We start from the raw sequence: 23,447 nt of genomic DNA on the forward strand, positions 1-23,447 counted from the left end.
GAAGGAAGGAAATAATAAAGATTAGAGCACAAATAAATAACAGAAAATTTTTTAAAAACAAAATAGAAGAAATCTATGAAATCAGGAGCTAGTTCCTAGAAAAGATAAATAAAACTGATAAACCTCTAGCCAGGCTCATTAAAAAAAAGGGGAGGGAGAGAAAGAGAGAGGACCCAAACAAAATTGCAAATGAGAGAGAGTAACAATGGACACCACAAAAATACAAGTAACTACAGGAGAATATTATGAAAAATTACATACTCCAAACCTGGACAACCTAGAGGAAATGGACAAATTCCTAGAAACATATGATCTATCAAAACAGCAACAGGAAGAAAGAACATTTAAACAGACTGATAACCAGCAATGAAATTGAATCAGTAATCAAAAAATTCCCAACATGGGGCGCCTGGGTGGCTCAGTGGGTTAAAGCCTCTGCCTTCAGCTCAGGTCATGATCCCAGGGTCCTGGGATCAAGCCCAGCATGGGGCTCTCATCTCAGCGGGGAGCCTGCTTCCCTCTCTCTCTCTCTGCCTGCCTCTCTGCCTACTTGTGATCTCTCTCTGTCAAATAAATAAACAAAATCTTAAAAAAAAAATTCCCAACAAACAAAATTCCAGGACCAGATGGCTTCATAGGCAAATTCTATCAAACATTCCAAGAAAAGTTAATACCTATTCTTCTCAAAATATTTCAAAAAAATGAAGAGGAAGGAAAATTTCCAAAATCATTCTCTGAGGCCAGTATCATCCTGATACTGAAGCCAGGTGAAGACACCATTAAAAAACAGAACTACAGGGGCACCTGGGTGGCTCAGGGGGTTAAACCTCTGCCTTCAGCTCAGGTCATGATCTCTGGGTCCTGGGATTGAGCCCTGCCTTCCACTCTCTGCTCAGCAGGGAGCCAGCTTCCCTGCAACAAACACCCCCCCCCTGCCCTACTTATGATCTCTGTCAAATGTCAAATAAATACATAAAATCTTAAAAAAAAAACTACAAAAAATAAAGATTTTTTAATAAAAAAAAAAAAACTACAGGCCAATAACTCTGATGAACATAGATGCAAAAATTCTCTACAAAATACTAGCAAACCAAGTGCAACAATCCTTTAAAAAAAAATCATTCACCCTGATCAACCTTTACTCCCAGGTTGCAAGGGTGGTTCAATATTTACAAATCAATCAGTGTGATACATCATATCAGTAAGAGAAAGGAAAAGAAGCTTCAGATTTCAACAGATACAGAAAAAGCATCCAATAAAATACAGCGACAATAACCCTCAACAAAGTAGGTTTAGAGGAAACATACCTCAACTATAATAAAGGCCTTATAGAGAAAATCCATTATACTCAATGGGGGAAAAACTGAGAGCACTTACTGTGAGGTCAGAAAAAGGACACGGATATCTACTCTCACCGTTTTATTCAGCTTAGTACTGGATGTCCTAGCCACAGCCATCAGACAACAAAAAGGAATAAAATAAACCAGTTGGTTAAACTGGTTAAGGAAGAAATCAAACTTTCACTATTTGCGGAGGACATGATATTCTGTGTAGAAAACCCTAAAGACTCCACCAAAAAAGTGCTACATCTAAAAATGAATCCAGTGCTCGCTTCGGCAGCACATATACTAAAAATGAATCCAGTAAAATTTCAGGACATAAAATCAATGTACAAAAATCTGCTGCATTTCTATACAGTAATAAGGAAGCAGCGGAAAGAGAGATTAAGAAAACAATCCCATTTACAACAGTCCCCAAAATAATAAACCAGCTATGAATAAATTTAGCAAAGAGGTGAAAAGACCTGATTGTGAAAACTTAAAATATTGATGAAAGAAGCTGAAGATGACACAAAAAAATGGAAAGACAGTCCATGCTCATGTATTACGAGAACAAATATTGTTAAAATTTCTATACTACCCAAAGCAAGCTACACATTTAATGCAATCCCTATCAAAATACCAACAGCATTCTTCATAGAACTAGAAAAAAGACATCCTAAACTTTGTATGGAACCACAAAAGACTCTGAAGAGCCAAAGCAATCTTGAAAAAGAAAATCAAAACCGGAGGGAACACTATTCCAGATTTCAAATTATATTATCTGTAGTAATCAAAAAGGTATGGTACTGGCACAAAAATAGACACTTAGGTCAACAGAACGGCATACAAAGCACAGAAATAAACCCATGATGCTACTGTCAATCTTTGACAAAGGAGGCAAGAATATTTAATGGGAATAAGTCTCTTCAACAAAGGGTAACTGCATGGCTGCATGCAGAAGAATGAAATGGGACTTCTTACACTGCACACAAAAACTCAAAATGGGGGTGCCTGGGTGGCTCAGTGGGTTAAGCCGCTGCCTTCGGCTCAGGTCATGATCTCAGGGTCCTGGGATCGAGTCCCGCATCGGGCTCTCTGCTCTGCAGGGAGCCTGCTTCCTTCTCTCTCTCTGCCTGCCTCTCCATCTACTTGTGATTTCTCTCTGTCAAATAAATACATAAAATCTTAAAAAAAAAAATCTCAAAATGGATGAGGGACCTAAATGTGAGACCTGACACCATAAAATTCCTAGAACAGAGCGCAGGCAGTAATTTCTCTGATGTTGACCATAACAAGATCTTTCTAGGTATGTCTCCTGAGGCAAGTAAAACAAAAGCAAAATAAGCACTTGTGATTACACTAAAATAAAAAACTTCTGCCCAGCAAAGGAAACCACCAATAAAACTAAAAGACAACCTAACTAACTGGTAGAAGATATTTGCAATGACATATCCAACTAAGGATTATTATCCAAATTATATAAAGAATTTATATAGCTCGGGGCGCCTGGGTGGCTCAGTGCGTTAAAGCCTCTGCCTTCAGCTCAGGTCATGATCCCAGGGTCCTGGGATCGAGCCCCAGATTGGGCTCTCTGCTCAGTAGGGAGCCTGCTTCCTCCTCTCTCTCTGCCTGCCTCTCTGCCTACTTGGGATCTCTGCCTGTCAAATAAATTAAAAAAATCTTCAAAAAAAAAAAGAATTTAATACAGCTCAACACCAAAAAATATCCTAAATAATCCAATTTAAAAATGGGCAGAAGATACGAACAGACATTTCTCCAAAGACAATATCCAGATGGCCAACAGATACATGAAAAGATGCTCAACATCATGCATCATCAGGGAAATGCAAATCAAAAACAAACTGAACTATCACCTCACATCTGTTAGAATGACTAAACTCAAAAACTCAAGAAACAAGTGCTGGTGAAGATGTAGAGAAAAAGTAACACTCATTCACTGTTGGTGGGAATGCAAACTGGTGCAGTAACTGTGGAAGATAACATATGGGTTCCTTGAAAAATTAAAAACAGAACTACCCTATGATCCAGCAATTATACTACTAGGTATTTACCCAAAGAATACAAAAACACTAATTCAAAGGGATATATACACTCCTATTTTTTTTCTAAAGATCTTATTTATTTGACAGAAATCACAAGTAGGCAGAGAGGCAGGCAGAGAGAGAGAGAGGAGGAAGCAGGCTCCCTGCCAAGCAGAGAGCCTGATGCAGGACTCGATCTCAGGACCCTGAGATCATGACCTGAGCTGTAGGCAGAGGCTTAACCCACTGAGCCACCCAGGCGCCCTACATTCCTATGTTTATAGTAACATTATTTACAATAGACAACCCATGGAAACAGCCCAAGTGTCGATCAATAGATGAACAGATAAAGAAGATGTGGGGTATACACATACAATGGAATATTATTCAGCCATAAAAAATAATGAAGTCCTGTCATTTGCAAAACATGGATGGATTTAGAGAGTATAATGCTTAGGAAAACAAGCCAGTTAGAAAACAAGAATTACCACACTATTTCACTCACCCGTGGAATTTAAGAAGCAAAACAAACACAAGAACAAAAAAGAGACAAACCAAAACAACAAACTCTTAACTCTATAGAGAACAAAGTGATGGATACCAGAGAGGATATAAGGAGGGGGCAATGGCTGAAACCGGGGAAGTGGATTGAGAGTGCACTTATCTTGATCAGCACTGAATAGTATATGGAACTACTGAAGCACCATTTTGTACACATGAAGTGAATGTACACTATAAAACACTTTTTTTTTTAAGCTATATAGCACATTAGTAAGTCATTCAGCAATATATGACTAAGGTCTATAGATTAGACATTTGTATTATAAAAATGTTAATTTCCTGATTTTGTTAGTTACATTGTGGTTACATAAGAGAATAATCTTGTTTTTAAGGAAACACAAGTAATTAGCAGTATTGTATCCCCTTGTTGGTAATTTACACCCAAATAGTTCAGAAAATAGTATATACAAAGAGTAATAAAGCAAACGTGATAAAAATTCAGAGAATCTGAATAAAAATAAATGAGGACTGTTGGTATTATTCTCCCAATTTTTCTGTAGGTCTGAAATTATTTCAGATGAAAAAGTTAAAAAAATTATTCTTAAAGGAAAATGAAGAGGATTTTTTAAATTGTCCCTTTACAAAGGACATTGGTTAAGGTTTTTTCCCCATTTTTAAGGATAACAAACTAGATTAATTGATTAGGTAAGAAAAGTAAAAAGTGAAATGAAAACACAGCTTATAATGAACTATTGTTTAAGAAGAGCTAACTATGGTATATGTCTAAAACAAAAGTCTAAAATATAAGTATAGCTGCTTTTTTTTAATGTAACAAAACCACCAAGTGAAGACCTCATACCAAGCCTGAAATTCCTCTGCTTTACAAAGCACTCTAATTCCCACTCTAAATGTAAATGTTAAGGTCCACTAACATCACTTTTCTTATGAAATAAAAAGCATATTCAACAAAGCATGAAATAAGAGTTAGCCAATTGTAAATCCAGTCCTAGAACAGGCTGCCCAGGCTTCCACCTGGCTTAGAACCATACTATACTTCCACAACCAATCAATACTACTGGGTACAAGAGCTTCTTCAAACCCATTTTGGTGACATGTATAAAATAAACCTTCAATAATGTGGTTAAAAAGAGAGAGGTGACAGCATATGAATTTGAGGACAAGTCTAAATCCATTAACAGTGGCCTAAAATATAAATTCATGCTTATCTAAGAGCCCAAGAGGAAGCAATGTTTTCCTTATTATTATTTTTTAAATTTATTTTACCTCTGGACAGGGCTCCACATGGCAGTCTTTTATTGAACAATGGCCATCTTCTGCCCAGGAAGGACATGGTCGCTTCAGATTGACCTTGAGAGAAAGATTGGATAAACGTTAGCACACATATGGCACAATTCTTCAACACTCTCTAGGTGTCCCTGCGCTGCACACCACTGATGTGGTGGTGGGAAGAAGAAAAAGTCCTACCCTGTGGCATCTATAGGGTTCAAAATTTGAAACTGCAGTTTTTCAGACACCCAGTTGTAATATTAATTTTAAAAAATAACTGTTATTAGTCCTCTGACACTTCAAAAAAGAAATAAAGTCCAAGTACACTGCTCACCTGCAGACCCTGGGCAGCATTTTACTCTGATGTCTGTCAGCACCTTACCCGTTAGGGTTCTCCCGAGCGCCCACCCGCTTCAGTGTGCACTGAGCACCCACTGTCTGCACTGTGTAGGGTCTAGGGCAAAGAAGATATATAAAAAAGTACTTCACCCACCTGGAATCTACTGGAGGGAATAGAAATTATACATGTCTATTTAATTACAAATTGTAGTAAGTGCTACAAAGAACATCCAGAGTTTCATGATGGAAAATAATGGGGCTGGCGGACAGTGACCTTCTTGACTGCTCAGTGTAACTGGGGATTTTGTTTGTTATATCTTATTGTTTACATTTAGGAAGATATGGGATTTTGTATATTAAGTTTATAGCCTGCTATCTTAATGCATTTTTTTATCATTTTTGTTCATTATTTAAGTTTTCTAGTATTATTTTGTCATTTATAAATGGAGATAGTTTTACTTATTCTTCAAAAATGTTTATGCCTCTAGTTGCTCTCTCTTGTTTGGTATGCTAATTAATATCTCCAGCAGTAAAGAACAGTGGGTACCCTGGGTCCCTCACCTAAGTGAGAATTCCTCGACTATTTCCCAACAAGCAAGATGGTGGCAATGCTAATGTTAGGATTAAAATGATCATGTTAAGGAAGTATCCATCATTCCTATTAAATTTTTTAAAAATCAGGAATGTGTGTTGAACTGTGTTGAGGACCTAAAACCTTGTTCCCGCATTCTTAGAATAAGATTAACTTGGTCAGGATATATTTTTCTGTAATATGCTCAAAACTCCACATCATCTTCGATTTCACTTCTACTCTCACAGCATACACTCACCCCATCAGGTAAGTCTGTTGGTGTTACCTCTTATGTACGATCTTCATTTGCTTACTTTTCACCTCTTCCAACTCTACTGCCCTATTCCAACTCCACTTTCCATCTGGTCTCATGCAAAAACCTACATGGTTTCTCTATTTCCTATTTCATACCCTGAGAGTCTGTTTTGTACAAATCCCCCCAAAAGCTTATTACAGTTACACTAAAATTCAACATCCTTACATAAGATTTTCTCATCTGGCTCTTACTTTCCAACTCTCCATATCTCACTCACCTTGCTCCAGCCAGGCTGAACTTATTCCTCAAACACGCTCAACCTTTATGCCTGCACTCAAGACGCTTATACCTGTAGCTCTACTCTCCTTCCCTGGAATGTTCTCTCTCCACATCTTGTCACGGCTTTCACGTTATGTAGGTCTTTACTCAAATGGCACAGCACGGATACCTTCCTTTCCTGATCATCTTCTTTAAAAGTAAAGCTACCTAACTTCCCCACCCCATTAATTTATTCTGTCTCCTACTTTATTCTTCTCCATAGCATTAACCTTAGGAAGCATATGACATTAAATTTCACTGTTTATTGTTTGCCTTCCTAATCTGGATAAAGCTTCATGAAGTCAGAGTCTTTGTGTTATTCACTATTGTATCCACAGCACTTAGAATAGCACCTACCTGCCTGGGTGGCTCAGTCAGCTGAGCATCTGCCTTCAGCTTAGGTCATGATCCCAGGGTCCTGGGATCAAGCTCTGTGTCAGGCTCCCTGCTCAGCGGGGAACCTGCTTCTCCCTCTGCCTGCCACTTCCCCTGCTTGTGCTCTCTTTCTCTCTGACATACAAACAAAATCTTTAAAAATAATAATAATAAAAATAGGAAAACTCTTTAAAAAAGAGTGCCTATTGGGCGCCTGGGTGGCTCAGTTGGTTGAACAACTGCCTTCGGCTCAGGTCATGGTCCTAGAGTCCCGGGATCGAGTCCCGCATCGGGCTCCCAGCTCCATGGGGAGTCTGCTTCTCCCTCTGACCTTCTTGCCTCTCATGTTCTCTCTCACTGTCTCTCTCTCAAATAAATAAATAAAATCTTAAAAAAAAAAAAAGAACGCCTACTGCTAAGTAGTTATTCAATAAATATTTGGTGAATAAAGAAATAGAATAGATAGTATAAGAAACTGTAAATACCAACTCAGCAGCCAACTGAGCAGTTGACAGGGGTAGACTGGCTTCCACCTAGATATCCTTGCTCAATCATAAGTATGTTTGCACATTTTTAAAATTAACCTATTCTCTTTGCTTTCTTTTTCTGCCACTAGTGTATGAAAAGTATACTGACGGTGGTTAAATGTCCTTTTTGTTTAATTTGTAGGTTGGCAGAACTAGAGAAAGGAATAATCATCATCAGAATATCCTTGACTTGGAGACAAATGCATTAACTAGATCACTGCATTACCCTCCCTTGGGAAGTAAGTGGATATTTCCATTACATATGGAATAATTTCATCACATTGATTAGAATGTTTTCTTAGAACACTGTTATGTTTGCCTATCCAACTTCCATTTTTCCTCCTCCTGTAAACCCTAACATTCCGTTGAGAAACAATCACTCCCCCTTATATTTATGTAAAATAGGATTGTTAACCAAAGTGTCTTTCCCTCTTTTGGTCAATTAGAAACCTGTGTAAGTGTTTTTCCAGAAATTAGGGAGGAATTTCTTCCAGAAATTTGATATAGAGTGTTGCAAAAACAAGGGAAATGGCTATTGCATTTCTTGCTAGGCACACGACATAATAAAATTTTTTGTCACCTTCAAAAAAAAAAGGGCAATGACTAATGGTGCCAAAATTTTGGTGGTGACATAAAAATAATGGCTATTAGTTCCTGCTCTAATTTCTTTTTTTATCCTCAGAAATATTTAAAGACTAAGATAGCTATATAGAATCAGGATAAAAAAGAAAATCATGCTCAATTTTTAAAATAAACTAAAAATGAGTATCAAAGAAATTATAAACCCAATCGAATACTGAGAGCAAGAGCAAAACAAAGCATAACAGCAGCTCTTAAAATACTGTTCTTCGATTTAAAATACTGCTTTTGAATATTGCTTATTGTTGCTACCTTTAAACTAGCATTGGTTATTCTGTAAAGGTCTAGAGCAGAGCGCTCAATTTAAGAATCAGTTCCTCAGTATTACTACGAAGGCTGTTCTGCTTGTGCCCTTAGTCTGGTTCAGCAGCCCTTCCAGTGAGCTCCCCAGGAACCATGTGCTGCTGTGGTACTTACACTGAGAAAAGCACTAACACAGGACAGGGCCCAGCAGCACAACACAGAGCCTGGGAGGGGTCTAGATTGTGGAGCCTAAATTACAGTGAAAGCTGACAGATAAGTAAGTCTGTGGCACTTTCAGCTTCTGTGGAAGTAGTCTCTGTCCCAAAACTGAAAGATGAGGGATTTCCCAAACACAGGAAGAGGGCTCAGGTTCTCAGTGTTCAAAAAGACAATCAGGTTTTACTACATACTTAATATATTCCAGTGATTAAAAAAAAAAAAAAACACAGACCGTTCTGAGAAGTCAAAATGGGTTTTCAAAAGGGTCATAAAAGTCACATCTGTAGAGAGCTATGTAAAAATTTTGCTCCTCTCAACAATCAAAAATTATAACTCTACCTTGTAATAAGGGAAGTAGTCTCACTCTTGCAATTTTTTTATTTTGGGGAAGATTTTGAAGGTGTTAAAGTTATCGATGCTATCGATGTCGCACAGGCAATCATCCAGGACTCCGGTTACCTGGGGGTGGGGAATATATACATATAAAATTTAAAATATGTAAATTATAGATATTTCAACCTTAGTAAATCTGTACTATTGTATAAAAAGATAGTTTATTCATTTGAGGTAACTAGTCTTTGTTAAGATACGTAACATTAAAGGGGTGCCTTGGTGGCTCAGTTGGTTAAGTCGATTAAGTTGTTTTAAGCCAGTTAAGCCTCTGCCTTCAGCTCTGGTAGAGATCCCAAGGTCCTGGGATCAAGAGCCCTGCTCAATAGGGAGCCTGTTTTTCCCTCTCCCTCTGCCACTCGCCCATTCATTCCTTTCCTCTCTCAAATAAAATCCTTTAAAAAAAGATACATAACATTAAAACAATCATTTACTTTTTATATGGCCAATTAGGTAAAGAACAACAGAAGGATTAAATAGATATACCTATTCTGAAGAACTAAGCATTAGTGGCTAGAGAAATATATTGAATGTTCCTCCCTTCCCCAAACATACATAAAATCCAAATGTAGTAGGAATGCTAAAGCATTTCTTCGAAGACTAACCTAAAAGTCACAGACTCTAATAATACTGCTGTAGTAACCCCATCTTATTTTTCTACTGCCATTTATGGAACACTTATGTGATAGGCACAGTGCTAAGAACATTACATGTTATCTCATTTATTCTTTAAATATTCTATGAAATAGGTATTATTATCCTCGTTTTACACATAAGAAAATTAAGGCTTAGCATAGTTAAAATAATTTTTCCAAAGTAAAAATGAGACTTAGTCCCAAATAATCACACTTAAAAATACACGCTTTATCTACTACTCAAAGTATACATTAACTGAACAGAAAATGATATTTACAAAATGAGTTCAGAATCCAAAATTTCCATAAAACATTCTTCAGCTAAATTTAAAAATGGGACTCACGGACATCCACATATCAGATGAATCTTCAGGGAATCAGGTTGAGTGAAAAAAAGCCAACCTCAAAATGTTACTTATTATGTGATTTCATTTATACAACATTTTTTTAAAGATTTTATTTATTTGACAGAGATAACAAGTAGGCAGAGAGGCAGAGAGTAAGAGAGAGAGGAGGAAGCAGGCTCCTCGCTGAGCAGAGAGCTCGATACCAGGACCCTGAGATCATGACCTGAGCCGAAGGCAGAGGCTTAACCCACTGAGCCACCGAGGCACCCCTACAACATTTTTCAAATGGAGAAAAGTTTGTTGGTTACCAGGGCTTAAGGACTGGAGTAGGGAGAGGAACTGGAGTCAGGGAGAAGGGTAGAAAGGAGGGAGAGTGGTTATAAAAGCGCAAGAAGAGAGGTGCCTGAGTGGCTCAGTCAGTTGAGCTTTTGACTCTTGGTTTCAGCTCAGGTCACAATCTCAGGGTCATGAGACTGAGACTCGCAATGGGCACATGCTCAGTGGGCAGTCTGTTTGAGATTCTCTCTCTCCCTCCTCTGCCCCTCTCCAATCCCTCTCTAAAAAAAATTAAATCATTTTTAAAAGGGCAAGAGGAAGGATCCTTGTGGTGATGAAATCGTTTAGCATCTTGACTACGGTGGTGCACACGTAAAAGTGGACAGAATACGTACAGATGCGAGGGAGACTAGGAGGGATCTGAGTAAGATCAGCGGGTGCGTCAGTGTCAATGTCCTGGTGATAATACCACACTGTATGTTTGCCAAATGGTACCCGTGGGTTAAACTAGATACAGTGCAGGTGGCATTTCTTTGTATTATTTCTTACAACTGCATGGAACCTGCACTTACCTCGATTTAAAATTTTTATAAAAAGGGGGGCGTACCCAGGTGGTTAAAGATCATTTGTATGATCCATTGGAGGAATCTATGCACAGATGATCAGAAAATGGAAACCAGAAATTCCCAGTTGTTTCTTTCTCATGTTTTCCCTCTAGGAATGCAAAGGTGTCCCCAAACTCCCTACAACACAAAGAGTCAGAGGTATATTATCTTTAAAGAGCAAAGGATCATTCACAACAATTTTGGCTCTAGAATTCCAGATGCTTTACTATCCTAGTTACTAAGATCCTGTCACTAACTATTGAATTTTATTCCATTTCTCTAGCTTACTATTTGTAAAACTTTAAATTCTAAGTAATTGTGGAGAGTTGGGGGGGGAGTAGAAATACCAACTGACAACGTTCTAGATTTTAAAAATACTTTATCCAGTGACTGCTCTTTCTTACAAATATTTCTTAAATTGTTCCTTTTTAGTAAACCACCATATTTTTAAAAAATATTTTCATTGTGGTAGAGGCTGGGGTAAGGTATACAAAATTATCACGTACTTATTTCTAACTCTTAAATACTAAGACAAAAGCCTGCATATCACCAAATTTTAAAAAACATAAATAGAGAGGTGCCTGGGTGCCTCTTGGCTGAGCATCTGACTCTTGGTTTCAGCTCAGGTCATGATCTCAGGGTACTGGGATGGAGCCTCAGGCTGTCCCTGCAGGCTCCCTGCTCAGCAGGGAAGCTGCTTCTCCAGCTCTCCCCACCCTCCACCCCTTCTCTTTCTAAAATAAATAATCTTAAAAAAATAGAAATAGAATATGGCTATTATCTTTTAAGTCCCTTTCTAATTATAGCCATCTCCCTCCCCCTGGAGGTAGAATAACCTATTTTTGTTAATTACCTTTCCTTGCAAATTCATCATATATGATATATCCCTAAACAATACAGAGGGTTCTTTTTGTTTTTGAACTTTAATATTAATGACATGTTTCTTTTGCTAATATTTTGCCAGCTACCCACCATAATGAGTTTTATGGTCATTCATTTTCCTTGCTGTAAATGTTGTATTATATGAAAATATCACAGTGTATTTATTCTATTGTTGACCTGTAAGGTCAGCAGAATAATGGCCCCCAAGATATCCGTGCCATAATTCCAGAAGCCAGTGAATATGTTACAGTACATGGCAAAAGTGACTCTGCATATGTGATTAAGATCTTGAGATGGTAGTTAATACTGGATTATTTAAGCAAATTCAATAATAAGATCCTTGTAAGAGGAAGACAGTGTCAGAGTCAGACTGGAAGGTGCTACATTACTGGCTTTTAAGACAATGGAAAAGGACACAGGCCAGGAACACAGCAGCCTCTAAAAGCCTGGAAAAGGGAAGGAATGATGATTCTCCCCTAGAGCCTCCAGGAGAAATGCAGCTTTGTTGATACCTTTATTTTATCCCTGTAAGACCCATTTTCAGACTTCTGGCCTACAGCATTACATGATCATAAATTTGTGTTATTTTAAGCCACTAAATTTGTGGTAATTTGTTAAAGCAGCAACAGGAAACTAATGCAATCCATATTTAGGTTGTTCCCAGATTAAGTTAAAGAACAATGCTACACAAACACCTTTTTCTTTATCTCCCTATATATATTTATAAGAGTTTCTCCAGCTTATATGCTTACAAGTGAAATTACTATAGCTCATTTCCAAAATATGTATACCACTTCACAATCCTACCAACAGCAGATAGAAGTTACTGCTAAATCATATATTTGCCATTATTTGATTTTTTTTAAAGATTTTATTTGGGGCACCTGGGTGGCTCAGTGGGTTAAGCCTATGCCTTTGGCTCAGGTCATGATCTCAGGGTCCTGGGATCTGAGCCCCACAGCCCTCCGGGTCTCTGCTCAGCAGGGAGACTGCTTCCCCCTCTCTCTCTCTGCCTCTCTGCCTACTTGTGATCTCTGTCAAATAAATAAAATCTTCAAAAAAAAGATTTTATTTATTATTTGACAGAGAGATAGAGAGCACAAGAAGACAGAGTGGCAGGCAGAGGGATAGGGAGAAGAAGTCTCTCTGCTGAGCAGGGAGCCTGATGTGGGGCTTGATCCCAGGACCACAGGATCAAGACCTGAGCTGAAGGCAGCTGCTTAACCAACTGAGCCACCCAGGCACCACAATTATTTGATATTTAAAAAAATTTTTCCAATATAGTAAGCAGGAAAGAGTATCTGATTTTTGTACTGATGAAGTATAATGTTTTATGTTCCATAAGACATGTGTATTTCTTGTGTGAAATACCTGTTTTTCATTTTTCTACTAGGTTGCCTTTTTCATTTTAACATGCAGGAATCAATACTTTTTCCCTATTCTGGTATATTCTTCTGGAACTCCAACCTGACATATTATATTAGACTGTATCTCTTAAGCTCTCTTTAAAATTTACTAACCAATTATATCTCTGAGCTTCCTTATGAATAATTCATGCTTTTATTTTCCATTCATTCATTCAAAATATTTGAGAATCTACCTCACATAAGCCTTGCACTGTTGTTCTACCTGCTGGGAGTGCAAAAAGAGAAGAAAGAAAGAAAGAAAAAAAAAAACAGACAAAAATCTCTGCTCTCCATGAGCTTACACGCTCATAGGAAAGGGGGGGGGGTGAGCCACATACAGAGTCTGTCAAATGGTAATAAAGTAACAGGGAAACCAGGGAATAGGAATTGCAGGACTGAGTTGCTACTATTTTCAAAAGGAGAGTTACAAAAGGTCTCAGTCAAATGTTGGTAATGCTTGAAGAGGGAAAAGGAACAAGCCACACAATTTGGGAGAGTGGGAAAAGCACTCCAGGCATTGGGAACACAAACTATAAATGCCCCGAGGCAGTCAACTTGCCCAATGTTTCTGAGGAAAAATAAGGGGGACTATGTAGTAGATTAAAGGAGAAATAGGAGACCATTATAAGACTTTGGCTTTACTGGAACCCGGGGTTTTCTCACACCAACCAAGTCTCCAACTCTCCAACACCAAGTGAGTGCCCAAATCAGTTTTGATACCACCTGGAGTCAGAGCAGACCTCACGGAATTAAGGGCTCAGACACACAGACTGTCCCCACCTTAGATATCAGCCCCAAGTTCCAAGCCACCTGTACTTCTGACTGACCAGCTATAAATCGAGGTTCCCATGACTCTCTTCTCTGGTTCAGTTAATTTGCAATGGCTCACAGGACCAAGGAAATGCTTATGTGTACTGTAAAGGATACAACTCAGGAAGTACCAAATAGAATAGATAGGGGCATAGGGCAAAGGTATTAGGAGGTGCAAGTACAGACCTTCTCTGCCTCCAATGCACCCTCCCAGCAAGGGTCTATTCGCCCACCTGGAAATGCGTCAATATTGTTTTAAGAGCTTTTACAGTGCTCCATCTCTAGCACCCCTATCCCCATCCTAGGGGTCATGGGTGGGGCCCAAAGAGGAGAAACAAGCAAAAGATACCAGAAAGACTAGCCAGAAAGACAAGACAAAATCAGAAAGGGACAGCATCCTGGAAGCCCAGAGAAAAGATGTATTTCAAGGAGAGTAAGTAATGAACCATGGGGAAAAAACTGCTGTCTATAGGTAAAGCTAAGGTTTAAAAACTCACTATTGGCTTTAACAAGAAAGACACTATGGACTTTGCCAAGAGCAGTTTCCGAGGAGCTGGAGTGGGTTGAAGAGAGAACCAGCATGGAAGGAGTAAGGATAATTCCTTTGATGGGTTTTTTTTGATAGAGAACAGAAAAATGGAGCAGAGCCAGGAGAGTTGGGCAGGTTGAGAGGGAACTGTAAACTAGAATTAACACCATGTTTTAGAATGCCAGTAACAGTCCATCAGAGAAGGAAAAACTAATGATCCAGGAGAGAAAGGGAAGAGTTGTTGAGCCATGTGCTTGAAAGAGGGAATGGGACCTAATGCAGATGAGGCAGGGATTGACCTTTGATAAGAGTTTACAGTTCAAAGAAAAAAAAAGTTTACAGTTCATCTATGATAATCCATTGGAAGTCATGACCTGTGGATTCAAAAACTAATAGGTAAACACATATGGATTACACGGATTACTCCAATTTTGTTAGTGAAATTCGAAGATAAGAAAAGAAGTGTTGGAGGATTAAGTAGAAAAAGACATAAAATGGTAGCATGATTCAGTAATCCTTTCTTCTGCTGGACATAATCAGCTAGCTAATTCACCCATTGAGTTTCTAATTTCAGCTCTAGAAATCACAGGTCTTTTTCCATAGTCTATATTTCTAATACCTCATTCATGGTGACTAGTGTTTGGTGATTTTGCCTATTAGCTGCTTATTCTCCTTGACACTGTATCTTCAAGAATTCGTTACGGCCTGGGTTGAAAATAAATTCTTCCAGAGGAAATGAATATTTGCTTTTACCAGTAAACCAGCCCCACTTCTAGGAGACAGATCCAATAAAATGAGATAATATATACTGAAACACGTTGGAGATTAAATACTATCTATAATACGCTCCAATACTGTATTAGAAAATACCACTGGAAACAAAAACCAAATGTATCCACTTTTGAGGACTGTTTCACAAAATGTTCCTTTGAATATGCACAAATCTTTAATTTTTGAACTATATGTATTTATTTGGACATGATAAAATGATATGTATTCATTTGGATATAATAAAAGTAAACGTGCAATTATAAAACAGTAACACATGTAATTAGTAGATGACAAAAACCTAAAGTGAAGTTTCCAGATTGATGACAAAGTATACAATTCACATAGGCTATAAAAGAAAAAAATGAGGAAAGTCTCCTTTAAGAAAAATATCTAAATGTATACCCCAAAACTATCACCGCTAGAAGATAATTTTGCTAAAGACAATTTGGAAAATTTACTTTTTAGAAGATTTCCAGATTTCCATTAGTCCAGTGTTTCCTAAGCGGGGCTCACAAGGTAGTTCAGAGGATAACTGCGTTGCCGTTACTTACAAACAAGGCCTGTTTAAACTTGCTGATCGCTGGGTCCCATCCTGAGCCACTAAATCAGCACAGGTGGCAAGGGGGCCAGAGAATCTGCATTTTTAACACGCTCACCAATAACGAACCCGGAAGTCTGCCCCTTAGATTTTTACCAAATCATTCATTTAAAAAATCCCCACACAAATATGATGTTCGTGCTTTCTGGGATTTAGTGCACACACCATAACGCCAGGAGGAAAGTGTGTGAACAAAGTCAGAAAAGCATGTTTACACGGTTGCACGCAAGGCTTCAGTCGTCCTCAGCCAGGAGCACCAACCGCTTCAAATGGGCATCTCCGCTCGCCCTCGAGCCACCGAGATACCTGCCGTCCCAGCGGCTCCGCCGCCTCGCAGCAGGGGCAACCGGGCACAGCCGCACCTACTACTGCAGGAAAGCAGCGAACGGGGCTCTCGGGGCAAAGGCTCTGGCTCTCCACACCCTCGACCTCCAGCGCACTCTGTCCTGCAGGTGTCACAGGGCGCCCCCCGGGCCGGCCCACTCTCCCCACGTCACCCGTCACCGACCGGCTGTGTCCGCGAGCTTTCCCCTCGGGCCCCCCGGACCCCGCGGACCGGCTCAGCCGGCGAGAACTCCCCCGAGAACGAGGGACGGCAGAGCCGGGGCGCAGCAGGGGGCTCTCCAGCCCGAGAGCTCCAGGACTCGGGGTCTGGCGTCCCTCCCCGCCCGCGGCACTCCTGAGGGACGCGGGGGAGCCCCCGGTGAGGGGCGGGCTTCCCCGTCCGCGCGTCCCTCCCCACACAGCGGAAGGCGTCCCCACTCCCGCCCGGGCTCCCGCACACGCCCCGCCGCCCCACACACCAGAAGGAAAAGCGGAAACGCCTCCGGGAACCGTCACCGCCGCCCTCATCCTGCCGCCGCCTCCACGAGAGTCGCCGTCCCGCACTCACCGCGCGCATTTCGCAGGCGCCCCGGGACGCGGCGGTTCGGGTCACGGCCCCCAGCCCGCGCGGTCTCCAAAGCCCCTGCGGGTCCGGCCTGGCCCTGCCCGCACCCCCGCCGCGGCCGGCTCGCCGCCAGCACCCGCGTCCGGCCCCTCGTCCCCGCTCCGCCGGCCCTCGGCTCACCTGGGCCTCGACGACGCGCGGGAGGAGGCCCAGAGTGACCAGCAGCTGCACTGCGGCCGCCCCCCGCCCGGCGCCGGCCAGCCGTGGCCCCCGAATCATGCTGACCTCTCCCCACAGCGCGACCTGCCGGGCCCCTCGGGGCCGGGGAACGGCGGGCGGTCCGAGCGACGACCCAAGGGGACGGCTCCCGGCGGCTGCTAGACTCCAGGGTCAGAGGTCCGCGCTGTGCGGACGCGGGGGACGCCCTCCCCTACTCCCGGCAGGTGCAAGTGAGGCGGGAGAGCCTGGCGCCCCCACTTCATCTCCCAGGCTGCCCCGCCCCCGGCTTCCCCCCGGCCACGCCCACTCCGAGCGCAGGGCCTTGGGGGAGTTGTGGTCTTTGCGCGGCCGCCGGCCAGTCTCCTGCGGGGGGCCAGAGCCAGAGGCTGGGGAAGCCCGGGAGCGGCGGCAGCGGCGGCGGCGGCGGCAACTCCGCCTCCCCGACGGCGGTCAATGGGGCAGAACCACGCGAGCCTCCAAAACAGGAGGCGCTGCGGGCGGGGCTCCGCTCCCTTCGGCCGGCCGCCGCGCCGCCTCCCCTCCCCGGTGGTGGCTCCCGGAATCCCGGCCGGGGTCAGGCCTGGGTGGCTGGTCCCCGACGCCGCACAGCCGGGGGACTTCGGGACGCGGCCCGCGGGGCCTTCGAGTGCGAGCCGGGGCGCGCTCTGTGTCTCCTGCGGCGGCCGCGGCCTCCGGCGCCCGGTGGGGCCCCGCCAAACACCTGACACTTGGCCAGGCGACCCGGTTCCTCTTGGACTTCAGGGCCCGCAGGTGTGGACGCCGCCCCTCCTCGTCCGCTCCCACTCCCTGCCGCGGAGCAGACCGCGCGGAAGAAGCGGACGAGCCCCGGAGTTGATCATAACTTGTGGGGTGGGGACGAGCGCTCGGACGACCTGGGAGGGCTGCGGCCTGGCTCTGGCCCCCGCCTCCGAAACGTCCCAGTTTCTCAAGGGGCTTCAGACGGAAGGAGGTTCCTTAACCTCCGCGAGCCTCAGTCTGTTCGTCCTTGAATAATGACCGACCCAAACCCTGTTTTAGGATTGCATTAGACCCTACCTAAAGGGCTTAGGATGGCGCCAGCACAAAAGAAGTTCAACGACAGCTGCTATTCCTTTTCTTAATAGCCTTGATTTCTAGAGAACTAGCAATACACCGGCTCACACATACGCGGTACTTCCGTAACGACCACACATTTAGTGGTGTAAACAAGACATTTATTATCTTAGAGTTCTGAAAATCAGAAGTCCGAATTAGATCAGCAGGGCTGCATCTCCTAAAGGCTTTAGGGGACACTATGTTTCCTTGCTTTTCCCAGCTTCTAGAAGCCACCTGCTTTCCTTACAGCTCATAACTGTACACCACACTGTCACATCTTCACTCCCTAGGCTTCCATTGTTACATTCTTTCTCTTGCTGACCCTGACTCTACTGCTTCCCGCTCATAAAGAACCCTGTGATTACACAGGGTCCACTCAGATAATCCAGGATAATCTACCCACCTCAATTTTTTTTTTTTTTTTAGTTTTCAGGGACAGAGTTTGTTTATTGGGTAGGTAGGTGGACACCAAACCCCAAAGTTCTTAATCACATCTGCAAAGTCCTTTTTGCCATATAGGGTAACAAACTCACAGTTTTTGGGAATTAGGGCGTACATAGGTTTGGGGGACATTGATCAGACAATACATAGTGTGTTACACCTTTCTGAGCACTTTCATTATTTGAGGGGCCTGTGCAAAATGAAAATTCAGGGTCCTGGTTTAAAAGATGGTAAGAATTTCAACCAGGGACAACAGAGCATTCAACCAGGTGCAGGGCCCTTCTGAGCCACATCAGTCCTCTTCCTCTTCAGCAGCTTGGAATTTTTGTTGGACTCTTCCAGCTACTTTTTCACGCTTCCTCTTTTCTTTGCCAAACCTCTATTTTCTATCTTCCCATTTCCTTTTGTCTCTTACATAAATATGATCTCTCCCCCTTCTGCTAAAGCTTTTCTCTTGTACAATCCAATGCGGTTTTTTTTTTTTTTTTTCAGGATTCCTCATCTCTGCACCACATTTGATTTTATTGCTAACACATACTTTGTGGGATTATGTTATTTGAAAAATCCTGGGAATTTTTTGTTCTGGTTTAAAAAAAAAAAGTTAGGGGGAAAAAAGTTTAGTTTCATTTTTTTTAGTTTCATTTTCATTTTTTTCCAGATCCAGTTGTTTTTTTCCCAAGTTCAGTCCCATATGTATATTGAGTCCAGCCAGTCTCCTCGTCCTTGCTCGGTGCTGCTGCTTGTTTTCCGAGGCTCACATTCACGCTTGCCCCCAGACTGCTGCCCTACGTCTCTTCTTCCCCATTCCCTCCAGCCCTAGAGTCTGGTTTCTATTGTGTAGGCTCCCTACCTCCTGTGCCTTAACTTCTCTCACTGGCCAACATCTTGATTCAAATTTGGATTCCATTTGGCCTTAACAGAATCACATACTTGCTGGCTTCCATTTTGTGTTATTTTCTTTCTCCTGTTTAGGAACTTCTGACGATCTCTCATAGATACTGACTTTAAGGATCTTCTCCTTCTACTTGAGCAGGATGTGCATCTTGCATTTAGAATCTTACATAAAACCTCATGCTCTTCTCTGAAAAAAAAAAAAAAGGCACATAGCATATACTCCTCAAGGCACTATAAGTGCCTTTTACGTGATTCCTCTTAGGGTTGGAATCCCAGTGGGATTCTCATTGTTTGTGACTATCCACAGTCCCCCACAGAAGCAGGATGACCCACCACATTATATGACATCCTTGGGACTCTTCTAGTCCCCCAAGAATGAAATGGGTCATTTATGCCTCTTCTTTCTTCCATGATCCCAAGGATTCACTATATTGCTATATAATAAAATCAACAGGGATACCTGGGTGGCTCAGTTAAGCATCTGACTCTTGATTTCAGCTCAGGTCATGATCGCAGGGTCCTGGAATGGAGCCTCCAATTACACTCTGTGCTCAGCATGGAGTCTGCTTGGGGTTCTCTCTCCCTCTCCCTCTGCCCGCCCCCCAATAAACAAATAAATCTTTAAAAAATGAAATCAATTACAATTTCTTAGAAAATACTACCAATTTTTACTAGGCTGCAATTGTCACTGGGTTGTAAAAAAGTCAGAAAACACAGAGAACATATTCAGTTATTTTAAAGATAACTTTACAATTACTTGAGACAATCTTTTCCTAAATTTTCAGGTTCTGTTTTTAAAATGTCTTAAAATCTCATGCTCCTAGTCTGTGGTGCTTTTTCCCAGACATCCCTGGGCTTATCATACCACTAAATTAGCGTGATTCTTCGCTGTACAAAATTATTTATCAAAGAGGTTCTCTTTTCAAATGCCTTCATTGTACTATTTTAATTACCATGTATAGAAATTTACTAATTTATCAAGAATGGCTCTAAGGTTTTTTTTTTTTTAAAGATTTTTTCTTTATTTATCTGACAGAGATCACAAGTAGGCAGAGAGGCAAGCAGAGAGAGAGGAGGAAACAGGCTCCCTGCAGAGCAGAGAGCCCGATGTGGGGTTCAATCCCAGGACCCTGGGATCATGACCTGAGCCGAAGGCAGAGGCTTAACCCACTGAGCCACCGAGGTGCCCCAAGAATGGCTCTAAGGTTTTTAATGACAAGAGAACACTTTGGAAATGAGAGGTTCTAGCTCTTCAAAAACCTCTGTTTATATCTGAAAGGTTTGCAGAATTATTTTTTAATAGAGTAGTTTTCGGTTCACAACACAATGGAGTGGAAAATACCATTCCCCTACACCCCTCCCATCAACCTGCATGGCCTCCCGATTAATCAACATCCCCCACTAGAATGGTGTATTTGTTATAATCAGTGAACCAACATTGATACATCATTAACACCCAAAGCCCATAGTTGATATTAGGGTTTGTTTTTTGTGTGTTATACATCTGATGAGTTTTGACAAATGTGTAATAACAAGTATCCACCCTTGTCCTATTAGATGGAATAGTTTCATTGCCTCAAAAATCTTGTGCTCGATTTGTGTCTCTCTCCTCAGTGAAATCATTTTTTCATCAACTTTCCTGCCCCGAGGTTCATGTAATAAATGGAAAAATCTGTATCAGTTGGAATTAATTCTAACCATGTAGAATAAAACAAAGCAAAACATCAAATTCAATGAAACTGAAATAAGGTTTCTCTTCACTCTACATGGTGATTTCAAGGAAAAAAAAAAGATGTGTAGTGGTGTCCAGTTATCTTACTAAATGTTAATGATCATCACTTCAATCTTCTGACCACAATTATGACACAGGAGGGTGGGATTTCGAATGTAGCAATATGGATATCTTGTACTAAGGCAGAGACAAGAGATGTGTCTATACCACTGTCAAGGTTATGGAAGAAATTGAAGGTATAGGGCACCTGGGTGGCTCATTCGGTTAAGCATCTTCCTTCATCTTAGGTATGATCCCAGAGTCCCAGGATGGAGTCCTGCATGGGGTTAGTTCCTACTTGGTGGGGAGTCTGCTTCTCCCTCTACCACTGCCTGTCCCTCCCCCTGCTTGTGCACACACACACACACACACACACACTCTCTCTCTCTCTTTCTCTCCCTCTCTCGTCAAAAAAACAAGTAAAATCTTTAAAGAAAGAAAGAAAGAAAGAAAGAAAGAAAGAAAGAAAGAAAGAAAATGAAGATAGGCTTCCTTTGGGATAGCACCCTCAGCTCAGACTCCGTATACCCTTGTGTACACTCACCTATGAAAGGACTAGCACTTCTTACCAGGATTAGCTGAGGATTCTCTGCACCTCCTCCTACTCCACAAGATATGTATGCCAGCTGCACATCCCATTTTGTATCTACATAAAAAAGCCTAATTCTGATTTATGTTTTTTGAGTAACAAGTGGAAAATCTCTTGATTGTTCCAAAAAATAATTTTGAATAGAAAGCTACTAATGTGTTTTTGTTCATGAATTTCTATGACGTAGAGGAATAAAGTAGTCACTTTCCTGGTGCTGGAGCTAAGGACAAGCCACCACTCAGCAGGCAGGGGGTGGGGGGTGCTTATAAGGGAGCATAAGCATCAAATGAATGATGAGACCAGGTGATTTTTTAGAGTTTTTCAATCCTTACTTTCAGTGATTCCACTTAAAATACAGAACACTCTACTTGGAACATTTTTTTTTTCATCCAATGATCAAAAGAAAAAAAAAAAGCCTTTTCCTAACATTGTTTAAACATTTTAGAATTATCCTTTCCCATTTGCAGTATGAGCATCAGTATCTGCAACTCAGCAAATGGCCCATTATCCCGTGTTCCCACATTAATAGCTTGAACTGGAAGGTAGCTATAGATTGCAAATTGAATGACTGGATCAATCAATAGCCATAGATTACCAACTTTTGAAATAGACTAGACTATACATACTAATACCCAGGACACAGGAATGTAACACACTTTGAGAAAAAAGAGATAGCAAGAAAAACTTTCTGACTCATAGATCTAAACTAACGACTGGCTGACATTTAAATAAAAAGAACTAATTATTGTGGGGTTATTTTAATAGAGTTGTTAAGAAAAACACTTTAAAATGTCCGTATAACAGTGTCAGAAAGAATTATTTAGGAGAAAAGCCACTGGGCTGTCTTGGAATATTAGTACACCATTGTCTCACTGTTCATGGTGACCTCATTAGCAATGTGCAGACTTTTCAGATTATAAAGATACTCTTTTCATCCCAGGGTCAGTACCTCTGCCATGGCTATCTTTGTATTTAAAAAAGAAGTACATTAACCAGAAATTGTATTTCATTTCCAAAAAGCATATAGAAACCAAAGTATAGTCATGTCTCCCACTCCCTCACCTACCCACTGACCTGCATCTGCCTTTTCTCCCGTGCCTCCACCCTTACACCCAGCTCTGCTCCCTTTGCCAACCAAAAGGCATTTCTCTAACAATTCTCTCATTGTGTTCTGCATGATAGATTTCCCACTCTGCTGATGGATTCCATCAGTATTAAAAACATGTTGAAAGAACTCCCACCTTTTAAAAACACTTCTTGACCCTATTTCTGCCATGTCTTTCTTTTTTACAGAACCCTCCTTAAACTAGTGATCTATATTTGCTGTGTTCAGTTCTGCTCCTCTTGTTCTCTCATTAACTCCCTTAAATTAAATGATTGCCCCCACTGCCCCACCAAAACTGCTCTTGGGGAAGCTCCCCACTGACGTCTTTATTGCTATAACCAACGCCAGTTCTCAGGACTCATTCATCTGACCTAAAGCAGCATTTCACACTGCTGAGCACCTTCTCCCTGAAACACTTTCTTCACATGACTTCCCTGGTCTTGCTCCTATACCTTAGTTTTTCTTTCCTCTCAGTCCTTTTGCTGGTTTGTCCTCAATTCCATGACCTCTAAATAAAGCCTCCTTGGGACACCTGGTTGGTGCAGTCAGTTAAGAC

At 41.6% G+C, this 23,447-nt stretch overlaps 2 protein-coding genes across 9 annotated transcripts in view; both read right to left on the reverse strand.

Moving 5' to 3' along the window:
- Positions 1-17,283, reverse strand: part of ERO1B (endoplasmic reticulum oxidoreductase 1 beta) — a 358,900-nt gene extending 341,617 nt beyond the window's left edge. For all 8 annotated transcript variants that reach the window (XM_032313477.1, XM_032313482.1, XM_032313479.1 and 5 more), the window contains exon 1: positions 16,958-17,283. In XM_032313477.1, coding sequence (XP_032169368.1) covers positions 16,958-17,056 — 99 coding nt within the window. In that variant the 5' untranslated portion in view covers positions 17,057-17,283. The remainder of the gene's footprint in view (positions 1-16,957) is intronic.
- LOC116573400 (cuticle collagen 19-like) lies at positions 14,984-16,927 on the reverse strand. Its single transcript, XM_032313506.1, has 2 exons — positions 15,749-16,927; positions 14,984-15,636 (listed from the first exon to the last, which is right to left on the reverse strand). The coding sequence occupies exon 1, from the start codon at positions 16,738-16,740 to the stop codon at positions 16,132-16,134; it is 609 nt and encodes a 202-aa protein (XP_032169397.1). The 5' UTR covers positions 16,741-16,927; the 3' UTR covers positions 14,984-15,636; positions 15,749-16,131.
- Positions 17,284-23,447: the final 6,164 nt, after the last annotated feature.

The sequence above is a fragment of the Mustela erminea genome, chromosome 14 (genome assembly GCF_009829155.1).
Source record: "Mustela erminea isolate mMusErm1 chromosome 14, mMusErm1.Pri, whole genome shotgun sequence".
In the NCBI taxonomy this organism is placed as follows: Eukaryota; Metazoa; Chordata; class Mammalia; order Carnivora; family Mustelidae; genus Mustela; species Mustela erminea.